Genomic DNA, 19,887 nt, shown 5'->3' with positions numbered 1-19,887 from the left:
TCTCTCAGTGACAGACCAGATAAACAGTGACTCACACTCTCCCCTGCAAAGTCCCCATACCACCATTTTCCGAGGCTCTCTCCCCTCTCATTCCCAGCATCTGAAGCTTTCTCTGCCTCTCTTTCTGACACACTCACAGTTAAGCGCAATCCATTCTGCTTCATCCTTGGTTAGTTCTACATTCACACTCTTTGCCTTCCTGCCATCTTTATGGTTTTATCCTGTGTAAACTGTGTGGTATGAGCACAAATATGTGTCCTGTGTAGAGACGTGCGTGTTTCACATGAGGGTTCCAAGATTTGCGAAAGAAGGGGTGGCCACCCCGCCTCCTTGTTCCACTCCTCCATGGAAAGAAACACAAATGAGAAACAGAGGCAAAGCAGCTCTTTCCTCCCAGCTCTCTGGTTTACAGTGACTCACATGTGAAGAATGTGGTGGGCTGGCCCATGAGTTATTAATATCTCCTTTCCTAGGGTCCGCTAAGGTTCCTCAGGCTTATGTGCAAGATCTAGACACTGTACCTTTATGAAAGACTTTAACAACATCCCCCTATTTGGCGTGTTCCTGTGCTGGAACTGCAGAACACCACACCCTCTCCTGTGTATTTATGTGAGGTAATCTGTGAGAAGAGTCAAGAATGGTGACAAAATTCACTCAGGAAAGCTGAAAGCTGAAAGTTCTTATGGAAACATAGTTTCTTGACTTAAAATAATCTTATTCTGACTTCTTGTATAATTTTTAGTCATTGCTGGCATTGCTGCCATGCGCCATTTTGGAGAGCAGAATTTAAAAAATCGCCACAGCAGTTTTAACAATGCCTGTCTGTTACATAATTAGACTGTGCTGAGTCACAAACCATTTCAAACATTTGCTGCTAAAATCAAACTGCACGGTGCTGCCACAGCAATGGGGTTAAACTTTCCGACTCGCAGGGGACCCCCACCAACATCAAGACATCCCCAACAATGAAGCTTACTCAACGAAACCGGGGTCTCCACATACGTCACTCAGTGTTTACATGGGGAATTCCTCACTAACAAAACTGCGGCGCAAGAAAAACTGAGGTCATCAACTGTGGAGTGGGGTGACATCTGGTGGACACAGCATTACTGGCAACCTTACACTGCATTTGTAGACTACAGTGTCTGTGTCTATAACTGGCAGACTAGAGGCCTGCAGCTGTGTAAATTGTATAAAGGACAGCTTCATGCCTATGCATAACGACAATAAGTTGGGAGTTTATTGGGTACACCTAGCTAATGCAACACACCCTGCCCTCATCAAGGTTATAATATTCAGGTTTTTAGTGCCACATAACAATAAAATGCAACCGCAACACAAACTGCTTCCTCCAAAGAGAGAACAATTTCAAGAAAAACTGATTACAACCATGTCCACCCTGTCCCTGACCTGAACCCTGTCAGAGGTCAAAATCCAAAGTCCACCTTTTGTGCATAAACTGTATTTAACACTCAGCTACAACTAAAAATCAGCTTCAGCAAAGTTAGTCAGATCAAGCAGGTATCTTACCAGACTGATGAAGCTTCATTGTAACTTCAGCTGAACTTAAGAGCACATGTATAACACACACAGCTGGATGTAATTGAAATTTTATTTTAGAACATTTTTTTTTCAGTATTTTTTCATTCACCTGTAATTTCACTTATCAAAAATATTGAACAATGCAGTTAATAAATGCATAAAGTCAGTAATAGAAAACTTTAGAGCGTGTTATTTATCCAAAAAGTGAACGTATGTTGAAAATAGTTTGGTAAGCTTTTCTCTGCTCTGAATGAATCACTGACTCAAACCTTGACATTTGACACTGAAGTAAATCTATACAAACTGTAACACATGCAACACATTAAGGCAAACCTATAGTATCCCTATTAAGAGACAAACAGAGTATATAAAATATCTCTCAATTCAGATACCCATTCCACACACGGAACATTCACTTCGAACTGATGCCAGCTTCTCCTCAAATGACACAAAAACCGCAGATTTAACAACTGACTGCTAAACATTTTATTGTGATTTTTGCAGTTCTTAGAAACTGGAATGGTTTTTGATGTCTTTTATCTGCTTCATCATGTCACCAATTTGCTGTCCCTGTTCTCTAAGGACATCCTGAACAGCTTTCTTCTGGTGGGCGTTGAGTGACACCGTTGTCCTGGCTCCAGGCACATCCTTGTCTACTTGCGTCTTCTGGTACTCCATCTTCATGTTCACCTGTTTGATTAAGTTGTTCAGGTGTTTCAGTTGGTCACTGATGGTCTGGAGTTCCTTCTTCATATCCTTTTCACTGTTGGACAGAATGGGCAGTTGGCTTTGGAGACTGCCCAGCACTTTTTTAACCCTGTTCATAATGGTTTCTTGGCGATACTTTGCATCTTCATACTTATCAGCCAACCTCTCTGCTGCCTCTCTCAGACTCTTCCTCTCCTCCCTGCACAGAGACAGCTCTTCCAGCTGCTTGTTCTTCTGGCCTCTCAGGAGTTTTACCCTTCTCTGCATCTCTTCGCGGGCCATGTCCTGCTTGAGAATGTACTCCTCACGGAAGACCTGTGTGGCTCTGCTGAGGAGCTGCAGACACTCTGCTGGTGGTGGAGATGTGTCCTTGTCCCCCGCCTTGAGTACAAGAGGATTGGTGGAGCTGCGTGCCAGGATGTTGCGGATGTGCTGCTCAAAAGAGTCATTGGCCAGCCCACGCAGAGGGGAGCTAGCAGACCCTGGACCCGGATTGGAACAGAGCAGGGGAGGCGAGGGAGGGCGAATAGAGCTCAGCAGGGGCAACAGGATGCACTCGTAGGTGCTAGTGATGCAGATCATGGTGGCACCCAGGGAAAGATCAGACACAACCAAAAAGCCACGAACTGGAGCTGACTGACTGGTTAGGAGAGGCCTGGTACAAAGAATGTGCTCTACAATACAGCGCTTCTCAGCTGCCAGCTCCTGGAGACTGTCCTTATTCTCCTCATTTGACTTGAGGAACTTCTGCAGCTTGTTGACCCAGATTAGCCCCACACTGTGCACACCTGCTTCATGGGTGCAATGATACCTGTGCTGGCACAGGGGGTCTTTGTGCAGCCTGATTGGGCAGGTGAAATCAAACTCTTGAGGCTCCTCATCCTCGCCTGTGGCTACTTTGAGGGTGAGCTCTAACTCGACACACTCAAAGACATAGAGAGCTGGCACTGCCTCTGTGCCTTGGATCCACTTTTCCACTCCCCCTGTCTCCTCCTCTTCTTCAGACTCCAGCACTACACAGTGGTACAGCGTGCCCGTTTCTGTGGCGATGACCAGGATACTGGGCACACATGGCAGGCACAGAATGGCACAAGCATCGTAACCATAGTTATCCTCTGCTGCAGGATACATGGGGAGGGGTCCAACTGGTTTACTTACATTCACACCGTTTGCCTGGCTCATGTAGCTCACATAGGTCTCCCCGTTTCCGTACAGGATGTACAGAGGATAGACCTGCTCTTGTTTGGACCACTGTGCTGCCAGCTGCCGAGGGGGGTTCGAAATCAGCCCGAAGTCAAACGCCACTGCTATCTCGCCCAGAGATGCTGCATAGGAACAGACCGGAGCATGGGCGCTGCTGTCATCTTCAGACTGCGACACGGCCAACACTTTGGCCGGCGTCTGGGGCGACCTCAAGCCGTAGAACCTGATGGTGTTGTCGGACGTGAGCAGCACGAGGTGGGGCTCGTCGGTCACGCTGGGGTACCAAGCCGCCTGCCGCAGATTCACGGACGGTGAGCTGGTGAAGAAGCGCTCCGCCACCGGAACAGTCTTGCAGTTGATTTCGCTCCGTCCGCCCTCGAATTCGGACCTCTTACCCCACCGCTGAGGAAGTTCCAGCACAGAGACGCCCCGCTGCCCGACGAGCGCGACGTAGTGCTGCGTTGGACTTAGCAAAACCTGGCACACCTCGAAGAGCGGAGGGTTGATGCACAGCAACGTCTGATATTTCCCGCAACTGCGACTGTCATCCGAGTTCAACTGTCTCAAGTTGGTCGTGTAAAACACGCGGTCTGCATCATCCCATACGAAAAAATCCCCACCCAAACAAAAGGTGAGGTTTTTGGCGACCCCTCTTTCGTTTTTGTTGGCCCCGGAATCTAACTTGTCACGTATTTTTTTGAAAACGATATGATTTGGTAAGTCGTTTAGCCACCGCTCCCCGCCAAAGGCCGCCATCTTAATCCGCCGTCTGTTGCAGAGGGAAAACAGACCATGGCAACACGCGTGTTTCACGACAGTCATTTAACGTATTACGGTGGCCGGTGCCGTACATTTTGCAGAATCACCATGGCGTTGAAAGAGACTGCGGGGTTGTACGAGACACTGAAAGCGGAGTGGAACAAGAAAAATCCAAACCTGAGCAAATGTGGAGAACTCCTGAGCAAACTCAAGGTGGAATCTCACATCGATTTGCCTGCTTTTGATTTTAGGAGTCGAACATTGCTTGTTTAAGAAGCGTTACCGCTGTTAGCAAATGTAGCTAAGATCGCTAAGCTAGCCAGGCTAACGTTCGGTGTAGAGTTTTCTTTTTAGTTAACTTTAGACAGCTGCAGTCATATTGTTTTCACGGTAATAACGTTGAGCTGTTAGCATTCGGATGATAAGACGTTTTAATCATTTTAAGGATTTCTGTTACGATAGTCGAGAAATAAATCATGACAGCCAGAGTGGCTAACGTAACAAACCTTTCGCTAATTCATTGTCCTGCTAGTTCCAAACCTGGAACTGACAACCAAAATAAACATTTGAACGTAGGTTAATTGAGAAGTTATTCGGCTTTTTGTGTTTCTAATGTTACAGAGCAGTCAGTCGTTGTTTATCGATTATTAAGTTACAGTTCCTGATGAAATTATTTTGTTTAGGCGATATTTAATTTTTCGTGAGCATCTTTATTTCCGTTATTGAGTAGAAATGCCATTATCATAGATTCTGACAAAGAATTATGAGAACACAAGCGACACATTACGTGTGAAATTTTGTAGAAAATGACACAAAACTTCTATTTACAGATTTCGTTGCTGGAGCTGAACTTTTTACCTACCGGTGGGTCTGCGCTCACCAAGCAGCAGCTCATTTTAGCTCGTGAGTATAGGTGGCATGTCAAGCTGACAGACAACATTCATATTAATCACGGATTATTGTCGGACAAAGCAGTAAGTCAGTTTTCAAGATGTTCCTATTTGAGACGGATCTGTGTCTGTGTTTCAGGGGATGTCCTTGAAATCGGAGCCTTGTGGAGTATCCTCAAGAAGGACATCCCATCCTTTGAGAGATACATGGCCCAGTTAAAATGTTACTACTTTGATTACAAGTAATGTCACCTTTTTATTTTTCATGTGTAGTGGGATTTTGTGACATGGTACTCGCTGGCTTTTCCTTACGGTGCTCTTTCTTTACCTTTGTTTTTAAGGGATGAACTGCCTGAAGCTGCTTACATGCACCAGTTGCTTGGACTGAACCTGCTCTTCCTGCTCTCACAGAACCGTGTGTCTGAGTTTCACACAGAACTTGAGAGACTGAGTGCACGAGATATTCAGACCAACGTATACATCAGACACCCAGTGTCCTTAGAGCAGGTGCTGCATTTTATCTCTAGACAAAATATAAATTTGCATTGCATAAGTAAATATCTAAATTAATATTGTTACATTAGCAGCAGGAACAGGTTGTAGGTTGTTGTCAATTAGGGGAGAGCACCCAGAGTGGTGTCCTCAGATTAATCAGTTAATTCCCTTAGATTATCATATTCACTGTATTTGACATTGTCTCCATTATATTGTTTTTCTTATGCAGTTTATAAATGGCAATACACTTTTCTGAACATCTTGATTAGTTCTGGCTAGCCAGGTTTTGTTGCTATGTGCAGACATGCTTCTGTACATCGCATCACTATATAAATGGTGAAATGTTGAAAGTCGGGTCATAATCAACGTACATGGATCACCAAGGTTTTATACAGTTTTATACTGATTTTGGCCTGAGATACATGGACAGGCTGTCTTTGATATGTTGTACTCACGCACAATCAATTCAGGTGTGCAAATTATTAATCAATTGGCACAAATGATCAAAAACATTCCCTTGGATACATGCATGGGTCTGCGGAATTTTCTATTTACACAATGTTATTACTGTGCTAATAATAACTTACATGTAAATACCATCTTAATGTTTTGTATCCTCTCCTGGCCATTTCAGTACTTGATGGAGGGAAGCTACAACAAGGTATTTCTTGCCAAAGGAAACATCCCTGCTGAGAGCTACACATTTTTTATAGATATTCTGCTTGACACAATTCGGTAAGGATTAATATGGTAACCATGCCTATTGTCATTTCTACATTTGTTTAATTGGTTCATTCCCCTCTTTGTGCTTTATGACCAGTGTAGTTGTTTGTTTTCCCTGTGAAAATAACCCAGGTTTGTTCACTGTATATTTTGTTTCAGGTACCAGTGCATCTTTTAAAAAGTGTTTATGTTAATACCATGGCCATAGAAAATACTGGTATATGATTGGTTGGCAAAAGTTAATTAAGACCATATTTTAGTATACTTTCAGCATATTTATCATCAGCAATTTGAATGTCTTTCTAAATTAGAGAGAAGGTATGTTAAGCTGCAGTTAACTACAGCAACAAAACTGGTGGTTAGTGCTAACCTACTAGTTATCACATTGATCAAAAGAAAGTAAATTGGCCGGTAATGTAAACACACCCTCCTTCTTCTTTCCTGTGGACTCTGCAAAGAAAACAACTCAGTCTCAGTTACTTTCATTTAATAAGAAGGAAACCTCATTGTTGTTTATGTTTAATCTTGATTTTGGTGTCCTTGTCCTTTAAAGATAACTTCAGCTAAAATGTGACCTTTTCAATTGTAGTGATGAGATCGCAGGCTGCATAGAGAAAGCATATGAGCAGATCCAGTTCAGTGAAGCCACTCGTGTGCTTTTCTTCAGTTCACCAAAAAAGATGACAGACTATGCGAAGAAGGTATGTATATTTTGATTCAGGAATCATACTTAAATTACATATTAATAAGTATCCAGATTTAGCAAAATGAAAACATGACAAAAGTCATCAGTTTTTGTATCTGACGTTGCATTAAAACATAATGGAATGGGAAATAGAGTGGAAATATTCTCAGTTTGATGCTTATTAGGGTTTTATTTCTTCATAATTTTTTTTTACTAAGACAGAATGTGTTTGTGCAGATGTTAACAGCAGGTATAATTTGTACGCACCTTGTGCTGGTGGGACCTGAAAATGCAGTGCCATTTTACAAATGTGAAAAATGTTTTTTAACAGCAACAACCTGTGAGGGTTCTACAACAAGACCCAGCTTAATAATAAACATGTATTACATGTTCGAATATGTAGTATTTAAATTAATGGAAGCTAATATGACAATTCAGGTAAGACCAGAATGACAGATTACTTGTTGTTTAGCATCCAGCAAGGTGTTCTTTTGATTTAATTTAAAACTAAAACAAAGCTCCTTCCTAGATTCTTGCATACAGAGAATAAAAGTGCCAAACACCCAAAACTGATGTTTTTCTCTTTTCATTTCAGAGGGGATGGAGTTTGAGCCCAGATGGCTATTACTCTTTCACCAGTCAGCAGCAGCGGACAGAAGAGGTGACCATCCCCTCTACGGAGCTGGCACAGCAGGTCATCGAATATGCACGGCAGCTGGAAATGATTGTGTAATCTGCCCCCAGGAACACACTCAACCATGTACAGACACAGTCACACACAACGCTGATCCGATACACATTCAGTCAGCTCAAATGCAGTTTCCCTGAGGGTTATGACTTCATGTATGGCCAGAGTGGTTGATTTGTTGCCCATACCTCAAAAATCAATCAGCATCTGGTTTCCTGTGTTCTTACATCTATCTACAGGTCTTCCTGTCTGGCAGTTTGCTGTCATTTTAAAAGATGGGGAACAAAAGTAAAAGTATCACAGATGACCAGTCTATTCAGCAGTTTCTACAAATCTACCTTTATTCAAGGGTTTAATTGTTACATTTAATTATTTTAGTCAAGATGCCATCTGTCCAGCATTAAAATTGAGCTTTCATGGGTCATTCCCAGCTAGTGACCAAAAAACAAGAACAAGAAGTCAATCCTCTCAATGTAATACCCTTGGCTGTCAAGGTACTGTCTACAAGAAAGTTCATTACAATCACGACCCTGTGACTTTGCCTTTCAGTGTCACACAAAACTCAACACAACTCAGAATTTTTGTTGACAAATTTAGGCAAACTCTTTTTGTATACAGATTTTCTCATTAGTAGAGCTCACAGAAATGTATTGCCCTGGCCTTGTATCCTAGCAACTGACAGAATTGCCATTGAAGTTTGAGTGTTTTCTAAATGGTAATGCCTCTTCCTCCCTAGATGGTTTGTAATCCGGTTGATCTTACAATGCAAGTCTTTATCTGCAATAAATGATTCAGAGAATAAACTTTGTGAATGACTGTGTGTTTCAGTTTTTTTACCCTACAGCTCTAATTTTCTTAGGAAGCAAGTCATTTATAGGAATTTGGAATTTCTTAATCTCTTTTCTCATTCTTCAGAATCTCCTTCCTCATCTTGCATGTCTCTTAGTGCTAAGCAAGCTGCAAGTGTTATGGTGGTGACCCAAGGAGGCTCATTCTTGTTGTCTGGGCAGTCCTCACACCTGTGGAATTGGCGGGCAAAGATGTAATTGACCTGATTTTAAGCAATCACATAAGGCGGGATAAAGGTAAGCTAAGATACATCTTTAATTAAGATTAAGAGTGTTAGGAATACTATAAACAATATACACAGTATGAGTAGTATATACAAAATAAACCACATACATGTACATAGAGCCAAAGACAGTATAAACCAGGGGTTCTCAAACTTTTTGGGGTCAGGGACCTCTTACAGGAGAGAAAGTTTTCCAAGGACCCCCTCCTCACGCCGATTAAAAAATGTTTACTGCCATTTGTACTCCTAGATGCCATAGTAATTATTTATATTTTAAACTTTTCAACTAAAATACTTCAGACCTGTTTAATAAAAAAATTTAAACACATACCCGGTTTGCTTTAAAACAAGTTTAAAGAAAACCTAACAAGTGCAACTTTAACATACTAAACTTACTGACCCTTAGTCAAATTATTATCGGGAGCTGCACACAAAAAGTGTCCTGTGCTCCAGAGCAAAGTGACAGATTTACGTGGTGCGTTACAATAATTTCAGGAGTTTTTAATGTCCTAAACCTAATGTAAGTGAGCGGTATTGGCTCAGAATGTTTGTTTTATTTGCGTAGTGGTTCCCATTCATAGTTACGCACTTTTTAAATGATACGCCATAACTTTATTAATTTATTGCAATTTTTTTCGCAGACCCTCAACCTATGACTCGCAGACCCCTGGGGGTCTGTGTTATCAGTCCAGTCTAGTTTATTGTTCAGGTGAAAAGCCAGGCACCTGTAAGAATCCACGAAGGACATGCAGCATATAAAGCATGATACAAACAATGTTGGCAGTGGACAAAGTTAGACGGCCAGCATTCAAATTACAGAACAGTTAGTGGTTACTGTGTGCTCAGCAGATTATAATTATGATAGTAAACAGAGCACAGAAGCAAAAAACTGTCATAATTGTTGGTTGACCTGTACATGAAGTCTGCCGTGTACAGGGTGAACAGGAAAGGATCCAAGACTGTTCCCTGCAGAGCCCCTGTACTGCTGATCACTATGTCAGACTCAAAGTCCTTAGTCCTCACATACTGTGGGCGGTTGGTGAAGTAGTCAAGTATCCAGGCTGAGACGTGATGATCCACTCACGTCTCCAGGTCCAGCTTGTCCCTCAGGAGCAGCGGCTGGATGGTATTGAAGGCACTGCAGAAATTGAAGAATATGATCCCCACAGTGCTGCCGGGTTTCTCCAGGTGAGAGAGAGAGAGCTCTGTGCAGGAGGAAGATGGCCGCGTCATCTACTCCAATGCCAGGCCGCACTGCCAGGCAAACTGCAGCAGGTCCATTGACGGCCTCACCAGGAGGCGGAGATGGGTGAGTACCAATCGCTCCAGTGTCTTCATCAGGTGTGATGTAAATACCACAGGCCTGCAGTTATTGAAGAGGTGGTTCGGGCGTGACGTCTATGGCGCTGGTACCACACAGGATGTTCTCCACAGCTGTGGAACTCTTCCCAACTTCAGGAACAATGCGGTTTTTGACCTGATCGTGGAGCACTGGACCAGCTATGTACCCTCGGGAGGGTGCTGGATGGGGCATGGAAGTTTGCCCAACCAGTCTATATGTGTTTTGTGGACTTGGAAAATTACGACTGTGTCCCGCAAAGTATCCTGTGGGAGGTTCTCCCAGCGTCTCAAGTTATTGAGACGCTGTTCTTGGTACACGTGGCCTCACGTCCTCAAATTAAGAGGACGTAAGGCTAGACAGACGTGGAAAAACATGAAACTAACTTAACTTTTGATGATCCAGTAAGGGAAATTTTCTTTTGACTTTGCCTTTCCAGGGTCTTGGCTGCAGGAAGTCACAGAGCGGCGTCTGGACCTGGACCTGGAGTTTGTCTGGTATGAAGTGTTATTTCAGTCTCAGATCTCAGATTTTCATGAGCAAACTGTGTGAAGGGGCAAAAGTTTAATTAATTAGCGTTGTAATCACAGTAGGTTTGACGGGTGCAGAATGGCTCAAAGTATGCAATATTGTCAGTCAGCGAGACAGTTCTTTATTAGATATGTTTTGCATTAAATGAAGCAACACAGTGGTAGACAAAAAACAAAAAAAAAAAAACAAAAAAAAACAAAAACAAAAAAACGAGCGCGTCCGAGATTTGAACCCGGTACCTAAGCGATGGTCGTTCTCCCAGACCAACGAGCCAGGTACCGACCAGAAACCAGTACTCTGGAGGAGAGTGACCATAAAGTTTAGCGAGTTACTGAAGATTGATCCGTACATGCATGTATGTTAATTATAGCCTATAAACTATGAGACTTTACGGTAGGTTCCTGCTTTAAGGCACAAAATGTGATTGCTGAAATCTAGAGACACTAGTCTACTGTTGATTGTCGAGTTTCCATACTCAGTGACATACTATATATGTACATATGTACACACACACACACACACACACACACACACACACACACACACACACACACTTGGGTACATCTATATATTATCAGTTTCAAATAATTTTGTGCTACATCCTGTAAACGTATTTGCACTAATTATTAAATGTCAGTGTTTGGAGATAGTTTGATGAAAGCACAAACTAGCCTTTATCGTGTTTGCGACGGAAATGCATTATCTGATTTGTATATTTACGGATTAAAAAAAACAGCAACTATATAGCAAAATGAAGCAACTTTATTTTAGTCCATAGTGTCGCAGATTCCGTGTTATTCGCAGTGGGTTCGTAATTTCACCGTTTAAGCCCCAAATGAAACGTGTTTTTCAAGTCGAAGACGCCTGTTCTTTAAAGAGAGAGACATTGCTGTCCATGGTGCTGAAACCTCTGTCTCTGTGAGCACCAGCACTAGGATCCTAAGGGACACTGCAACAGGTTGTAGTCTTTTCCTGCTCACAATATGAAGCTACATAATATACACTTTTAAAATATTTTTTAAATCAAAAGTAATCATGGGGACAACTGAACAACAACTGAGCCAGGTTGTGTTGGTGTCATTCAAAAACACAAATGCCAGCAAAGATGCAATGAAGGGCGAATACATCTATTTTTATTTTACCTATAGGTTATTTTATAGTTGCTCTACAAAATTTGTTTGCCCCGTGATAATCAAAGGATCACCCGGAGGTCATTGAAGGTTTAGCCAGCTTTTCATTTACCACCCACGTCACTGGATATATCAGCAACTCAGTGCTCAGTTTCAATAATTTAAAATCACATGGTTACACTGACAAACCGTATTGCCCACCTAAAGCCACGATGCTGTCAATGATTAGTGCGGATGTGTTGGCACAGGGCAGGTAGAGTGAGAAAGGGAATGAGCGAGGGAGTGATTTGGAGAGAGAGGGAGAGAGAGAGAGAGAGAGAGAGAGAGAGAGAGAGAGAGAGAGAGAGAGAGAGAGAGAGAAGGAGGGAGGGAGGGAGAGAGAGAGAGAGGGAGGATGCTGCCAGCGGAAAATGGCTGCTGCAACCTCAAGCCTATCCTGATACACCGAAACGACATCAAGGTGGAGAGAGAGAGCGAGAGCAAGAGAGAGAGGAAGAGAGAGAAAGATTAGGAAAATGAGAGCAGATAGAGAGAGAATGTGAGTGAGTCCGTGAGTGTTTCCTGAAAGGAGGATAAAAAGAGAGAGAGAGAGGAGACCCTGGGGTGGGCTGCTGCAAGCGGCGGGCAACACCGAGCCATGGAGGGCGAGTAAGTCCTTACATTTTCATTTTTAACATTGCAGATATATATTCGTCCATCCGCCAAAACGGATAGGAAGAACGCCACCGCCATCAATGTTACACCAATCCAGCATCATGCACTATTATCACAATCGGTGCTCTACAATTTAGCAGGCTGCCGAGAATAAAAACACCATTACGTAGTCTTGAATCAACAGCATACACCCCATTTCCGATATATCCACGCCAATATGTGATAAATGTTAAGCCACCTACATGTGGACCTGTGCTTTTAGACGACTGGCCCACAGTCTACACGCACAAAATTAAAAGATAATAATGGAGACGTTTTAAATAAACAGTGGCAGCTATGCAACAACTCAAAACTAAATGCGTGGCTAACGGTTAGTTAAAAAAAAAAAACAGTCATGAAATCTGTGAATGTGTAAAACGTATTGGTGGGAAAAAAGGCGAAATATGGCGAGTTTGGGGCCAGCATCGCGTCATTCAAGACATGGCTACAGTAAAACGAGGGAGGGATGGAGGCGTTGTGATTTTTATCAACGTGTCTCGGGGTTTCATTATGATTTTTTAAAGCCAAACTTTATGAATGAAATGTGATTTTTTTTTCTCTCTCTCTCTCTCTCTCGCTCCCTCATCCTCACCCCTCCTCTCCTCCTTCCCTTTTCTAGTCGGCCCCCTCCCCCCATCTCTCGTTTCCTCTCCATCCTCTCTCCCACTCGTTCCTTTTTTCCCCCCTCCTCCTTCCCTTTTTCACACGCGATTGCATTGTATTTAGGCCTAATAAAATTATCCGGCGAAATATATAGCGTATAGTGCGATGTCGAATCCCGTCTGCCTGTGTCCCATTCATAAAAAATATAACATAATATCGGGGTGTGTTAATGAGTGCGTGCAGCAGGGGCGGAACGGAGAAGAGGAGCGTCTGGGAAAATAAATGCAACAATTAAAATTGGTTGCGATCTGAAAATAACAAAACGACGCGGCCGTGCATGCATCACATGCACATGTCGAGCTGCGGTGCTGAATTATTCAGCCGATCGGCGAGGGCAGAGCTGATTTTTTTTTTTTTTTTTTTTTTTTTGCAAGAGTGCCGGGGCCTCTGATGGCGAATGGGTGCGTTCATTGATACATCTATCTGGGAAACACTCATTCTTCCTCCCTCCTCCCATTTGGCCATTTCTCTGCCCCAACGTTGGCTTTCTTTCTATCCAATTGCTCCACGGTTCCTTTATTCTCAGCGAATATAGTCTACAGTCAGTGCAGCGCTTAACATCCCAGTTTTAATTCTCGTCTCCTCTCCATGCAGCAGAAATGTTTAAATAACGCCAAACCTGACCCATCCAAGCATCTCGTTATTTTTTCATATTTGTTTACCGTCATGCCAATTAAGATCGGATTTACCTGCACCTTGTTACCAAAGATAAAAAAAAAAAAAACTGTCCTTACTATTAGGCCTACTGTATGATGTGCATTTGAGCTGTCATGTTGCAACGCCAATGCTCATACAGAGCCAACCTGTCAGTCCTGTCTTCTTTGTGTGAATTTTATCATGTTATCTTAGTTCAACAAAGCTGAAAACAGTTGCCTTAGCACGCAGGCATCACACTGAAATTTGTTCTGCATTTTTGTATTGGCTATTGAAGTTGATCTAGGTTTCTCTTTTTTCAGCTGAATGGACATGAATGTCATTGCGTGCATATTTGTGTGTGTGTGTGTGTGTGTGTGCGCGCGCGCGCGCGCGCGCGTCAGTGTATGCTTATCATTGCGTTGTTTAATCAGCCTGGGCCTCTGCTCACTCTCTTGGCTTCCCTGACAGTGTGCGTGTTCGTGCAGTGGTGATGACACGTGATGACTCCAGTGGCGGTTGGGTGCCCCTTGGAGGTGGCGGCCTCAGTCATGTGGTCATATGTAAGGGGCGGACTCATGACGGCAGGGGGCGGAGAGAATACATCATACGCGGAGAACGGCTGCGAGATCGAGCAGTGAGTGTGTGCGTGTGTTACGGCTGTCTTTGGTGCCACGTTGTTCCTCAACACCACCTAAAGACTGTAGATCCATGTTATGTGGGGTAGGGGTTTTGGGAAGGGGTACATCTTGGCTCACTTGTCATGTGGCTGGGATTGCTGTTTGTGTCTTTAGCCGGTGTTGGAGTGTGCAGTGCAGAGGGGGTTAGTGTACAACAAGGTGAACCCCATCTTCCATCACTGGCGAGTAGAGGATCGAAAGTTTGGCCTTACATTCCAGAGTCCTGCCGATGCCATCTCCTTTGAGAAAGGGCTGCAGACTGTCATAGACAAGCTGGACAGAGGTAGAGATACATATAAGAACTGATTTCATTAGTGGTGTTGGCTTTAGAAAATATCCAGGAAAGCCTAATTCCTCTCTTTCCATGTCATCAAGGCTCTGACTCGCCCTCGTCCTCCACACCAGAAGAGGCCGACACCGAGGATGATGGACAAGCTGTGAGTATCTGAGCAGTTTGTCGTTTGAGCATTTATTGTCTAAAAAGGGCTCGTTTATCCTCCCACTGGGCCTCAATGCAGTCATCGATGTCTTTGACTTGCTGGGTGACATGCAGCCTCTGCCAGTCCCATACAGGAAGTGAGTCGTCATCCAACAGCAGAAAGGAGATGCTTCCTAAACCTATCACCATAGTGACAAGTGAGTCGTCGTCTACCTGCTTCGTGCGGTCAGAAGAGTTTAGTTTTGGATCCAGCCATGCTGTCACCACTCAGACACCTGCTCAGGTATCACAACACCTTCTGCTCAAAAGAACAGACACATGTTGATTTCTCTGTGCATTTTCTTGTGAACTCTAATGATGATTACAATAAAAGAAGAGCTCCCTGCACAATTAGCCACATTTTAAATTAAATTTAGACATTTTCAGACAGAAAAACACAAAAGTTTGACTTAGGTGGATTTTTTTTTGTCTATGTCTCCACCTTTAAGTCCACACCTACAGAAGAGTGAATTCAAAATGATCTTATCAGATTTGGGGTTCTTGATGACTTGTGCACCTATTTGAGTTTCCTCGAGATGAAAACCTGTGATCACTGCCACAGTACACACTGTCCCTGACTCACTCTGTAATCCTATACCCTCTCCACAGATCCACACCAGACCGGGACAGCACCAGCTCTCACAAATGACGGCTGTGTTGAATCCCCCAGCGCCCCCACCCCCACCTCCTGCTCCACCTACTCCTCCTGTGGGTCCCCCGGCCTCATCTCCTCTGTCCCCCCTCTCACCTACCATTTCTCTGCTGGAGGAGGGAGACCTCCGCAGTGTGGACCCTTGCAAAGACCTGTGGGGTTCTAGAGGCTATGAGGACTACAGACGGGCGGGGGCCACCAGGACTATGGTCGGGGGGCTGACGGGGGGTGTGGTTGTCGGTGGTGGAGGGAGTCTGCAGGACAAGTCAGAGCTGTGCGTAGTTCGCTTTGAGAAGGAGCTGGCAGGAGTGGGGACAGCAGGCTGCGACGTAACAGTGAGCTTGGACAGTAAAGCTGCGCAGCGTCTGTCCTCGTCATCACCCACCTGTATGTCCATGCCCAACGCTGTGTCAGGCGTGTCCTCAGGTGCCGGCTCACCCCAGGAGACGGGCAAAGGCTCGCCCTCTCCGTGCTGCATCCACACCTCACTGGCCACACCCCGGTCACGGACTCGTAAGAGAGGAGGAGGGGCCAGCAGCAGCGGCGACCCTGGGGTAATCTCTCCTGACGACGACAGCCCATGTCCTCAGGCATCATCGTCATGCTCATCTCGCTGTGTGTACTGCCGCTCTGTTTTCAGCGCTTCAGAGAACGGGCGGGGCCGCTGCAGAGATGCCCCGGACCCAGCCCTGCACTGCCTGCGCCAGTGGACCTGTGTGTGGTGCGCAGAGAGTCTGCTTTACCACTGCATGTCGGACTCTGAGGGAGAGTTCTGGGAGCCTTGCTCGTGTGATGACTCGATGGGGGGCCACCCGCACCCCCTTTGCTGTGCCCGCTGGTTGGCCCTCGTGGCCCTGTCGCTCTTCGTGCCCTGCATGTGCTGCTACCTGCCTTTGCGCGCCTGCCTGCGGTGTGGGGAGAGGTGTGGCTGCTGCGGGGGAAAGCACAAGGCGGTCCGATGAGGCCAGGCTAGGGGGTGGGAGGGGTTCCCTGGACCAAGGGGGTTTGGGTGTTGAGAGGAGAGAGCATCTGTAGGGACGCAGGAGGCGGAGCTTAGCAGGTGGAACAGTGCTCTCAATAGACCCAAACCTCTGACGTGGCCCTACAAAGCCCCACGGCCTTCCACTGCATTCCGCTCTTTCTCTTTTCAACCTGGGGCCTTCCTCACTGGTCCATGCCTGCTGAAGGTGCACTGCACTCAGACCAGGCTCTGTGGGAGTCATCTGGAGCCTTCATAGTGGATTTACTGAGAGTTGGCTGATCTAGATTTAGGAGTCAGAGACTTTATCACAGGAAGAATGGCAGAGGCAACGATGATGTGTACACTGTTTCAAATGTCCGTTTTTTTCTTTTGTTTTTCTTTTGTTTTGGGTTTTTTTTATTTAGAAAGAAAAACACAAAAAACAAAAGATGTTTATATATATGATTGTAATAATTTTAATTGGTATATTTTATTAAATGTAAAACATATTGACAGAATCCCCCAGTGGCACACTCTATCACGTATTCACAAACATGAGATTTTGGGGAAACTATTTGTTTCACGTTGGCCTGTTTATCAGTCAGATGAACAGATGTCACCCTTTACCTCTAATTTTACCTCAGATGTCACTCAAACCCTGGTCAAGGAGAAGAAGGGGGAGAGGTTTGGAGAGAGTGAGCACAAGTGAGTGCAGTCTTCAAAAAAGTATTAGCATCTGAGACCACTAGTGTTGTCTTTTGGTTAAAGTTGTAGATCCACGGTGGAAGAAGGGTTATCAAATGCAAAGGGACAATTGTTGTTGAGGGAAGTTGCAATGAGAACCACAAAGACTTAAAAGTCATAATGTGATTCTTTATGATCCTTTGTAACCAAACACAAGATTATTTTTGTTTTCTGAAAAAGAGAAAAAAAAATCAAGAATGTGTGTCGAACATTAAACACCCTCACTTTACACATATTTTTCATCTTTCCATGTATTTTCAATATTAATCATAAAAAATGTCACATCCAACCACTGTACTTGTTGAATCAGTCAAGGTGCTTACAACTGAGGCCTCTGAGCGAGTCTATTCTACCTAATGTACACAATGACCATATAGTCCCAACCCCAAAGAAAAACTAAACAGGACCCCATGCTAACAAATCTGTAGATGTGTCTAAGCCTTTGAATGAGACGCCACCAAAAAATGAAGTGCAATGAACAATGTATTGAGAGAGTATTTTTGTACCAGTTGCTCACTTTAGGAAAAACTAAGCAGAAACTGAATACCGTAGTGTGTTAATGTGTTCGGTATCGAGCAGAAAAGATAAATAGGAACACAGACTCTCTGAGCAGTGGCAAATAGCTCACGTGTGACATTTAAACATGCGTGCTGTAGACTGTTGACCCTGTGATAAGAAAAGAGACACATTAACTTGAAAAAGATGAATGAAGGAAGGACTTTGTTTGGGAACAGTGGCAGATGTGTTTGCTGAATGTTGCTTTAAGTGTGAAGTCGCCCCCCCCCAGAAAAAAGCTGCTATTTTGAGTCCCGCCCCGACCCTTTTCAAACTTTCAAACTCCCGCCGGCTTTTAGCAATCTATGAGGTGGTGTGGCAGAGTCAGAAACAATCCTTCATATTCTTATTCCACCCAAGGTGCTGAGGATGGTAGAAAATAGTATGTGAAAAAGGTTTTTTGTAAGTTTACAGTTGGACTTAAAGATAAATTCACCCCAAGACATTTTTAAAAAATGCTTCTGGTGATGTACTTTGCATTTCTGTGTCGATTTTGCAGATTGGTAGTATATTTTTCTACTTCCAGTGAATAACTGGCCATGGGTAGATTAGGGTAGATTAACCACAGCTCCAACAGATTTTGTTAACAGAATGTTTTGGGTTTTTTTGTGTAAAGCCCTCAGAATCAAAGAGGAAGGGCATTTTGTACAGCCTCTACTTTGCACCAGTGTTTAACAATCATGCAAGGTGAAATACATTATAGAAGAGGTAGAGACGCTGGTGTCTCTGCAGAAGTTTGCCTCTTGACCAAAATGCAATTCAGCCACACGAGTCATAAGATTGTTTTTGTTGCTGTAGTTGTAATAGCCGAGGTAATAATAATTTAATATCGCTGTAACTGTTGTTATATGTCTCTTTACTGACGCGAAAAACCAACTACTGAATGCAACAAGCTTACGCCTGGTTTTCTATGAGTTCTTGAAAGATTTCCTAAATCTTATGATAAATCATAAGATGAGCTAGATGTAGGTTTTGCAGGTTGAGTAAAAGCGGGAAAAAATAAATGACAAGAAACTGTCACAAAATAACTAATGAAATGCACTGAGCATCACAGAATGACGATATCTTCAAAAGAGAATCTGTCGGGGGAATTTCTCTTTCAAATCCAGAGGCATTCTCCTTTAAAAATTAAAGATGGGAATATGTATAGTATGCTCTGTATAGGGAAACCAGAGTTGACTAGTTATAGTACAGTCTCTAATGTCTCAAATGGAGGTTCATCTGGTAAACTTCAAATTATGGCAGAATGAACCTTTCAGAAGCTTCACCAGATTATTTACATTTTAGGTTTAGCCAAGAACTTTTATCCAAAGTGACTTAAAGCGAGTGAACAGGCAGTGGGGTTCAGAGTCTGCACACGCGACTGCTGATGAACACAACCCTTGACCTCTCGGTTATGGGATGGTTGTCTTCACTATTAGGCCAGCCTGCCAACAATGTTGGTCCATGTTTAAAAAAAACAAAAAAAAACAAAAACACAAAGGCAGGGAACACAAACTCAGTCGGTCACCAGACTGCCATCCCCTGATCCTAAGTTAACCCTTTGCTTCCCCCGACCCCACCCCATCCTCCCCCACACACAGACACAGAATCCCCACAAATCTGCAATGCATATACCTACACACAGACATGTTCACTCAATGGTGCAGATATACAGAACTAGTGAAGCCATTGCACACAGTTTGCTACTTCTGGTCCAGAAATGGTGTTAGAGTACATTACTGACAGTCATGCGATCACACCTGCAGGCCCCATTCTTACATCTTAATAAATGTGCCTTTTGATTTGAGTAATCAATAACTTATGATTTGTAAGTAACTCTGTATTAAGTACTATTTACTTTTTTGGTTATTGATTTCTGCCAATGTGCATATTTTCAAATGTACGTATTTATTAGTTTCAAAGTAATTAATGAGATATTACCTGTTTATTTATTTATTGAGATATTTATTCTGATTCTTTATTTTTTTGAGACAGGTTTTTATCTTCCGTGCTGTCTTACTTCTGACTTTGTGCCAATGTGCTGCTTTGAGGTGTTACATATCGTGGGTTTGTATCATTAT

General features: G+C 43.6%; 3 protein-coding genes across 3 annotated transcripts; 2 read left to right on the top strand and 1 right to left on the bottom strand.

The window, feature by feature from the left end:
* Window positions 1–1,598: 1,598 nt before the first annotated feature.
* On the bottom strand, window positions 1,599–4,215 carry nup88 (nucleoporin 88). The gene has a single exon (XM_041046309.1). The coding sequence runs from the start codon at window positions 4,207–4,209 to the stop codon at window positions 2,050–2,052; it is 2,160 nt and encodes a 719-aa protein (XP_040902243.1). The 5' UTR covers window positions 4,210–4,215; the 3' UTR covers window positions 1,599–2,049.
* psmd8 (proteasome 26S subunit, non-ATPase 8) lies at window positions 4,216–8,492 on the top strand. Its single transcript, XM_041046310.1, has 7 exons — window positions 4,216–4,425; window positions 5,043–5,115; window positions 5,242–5,344; window positions 5,444–5,609; window positions 6,232–6,332; window positions 6,910–7,021; window positions 7,601–8,492. Exons 1-7 carry the CDS (start codon window positions 4,246–4,248, stop codon window positions 7,736–7,738), a joined length of 873 nt encoding a protein of 290 aa, XP_040902244.1. The 5' UTR covers window positions 4,216–4,245; the 3' UTR covers window positions 7,739–8,492.
* A 3,780-nt stretch (window positions 8,493–12,272) lies between these two features.
* spred3 (sprouty related EVH1 domain containing 3) lies at window positions 12,273–16,526 on the top strand. Its single transcript, XM_041046887.1, has 6 exons — window positions 12,273–12,413; window positions 14,226–14,391; window positions 14,549–14,717; window positions 14,810–14,871; window positions 14,998–15,156; window positions 15,522–16,526. The coding sequence occupies exons 1-6, from the start codon at window positions 12,403–12,405 to the stop codon at window positions 16,524–16,526; spliced, it is 1,572 nt and encodes a 523-aa protein (XP_040902821.1). The 5' UTR covers window positions 12,273–12,402.
* Window positions 16,527–19,887: the final 3,361 nt, after the last annotated feature.

This window comes from Toxotes jaculatrix, chromosome 9 (assembly GCF_017976425.1).
Source record: "Toxotes jaculatrix isolate fToxJac2 chromosome 9, fToxJac2.pri, whole genome shotgun sequence".
NCBI classification, from domain to species: Eukaryota; Metazoa; Chordata; class Actinopteri; family Toxotidae; genus Toxotes; species Toxotes jaculatrix.
The sequence above is the reverse complement of the archived record's forward strand: the minus strand, read 5'-3'. Positions and strand labels throughout refer to the sequence as shown.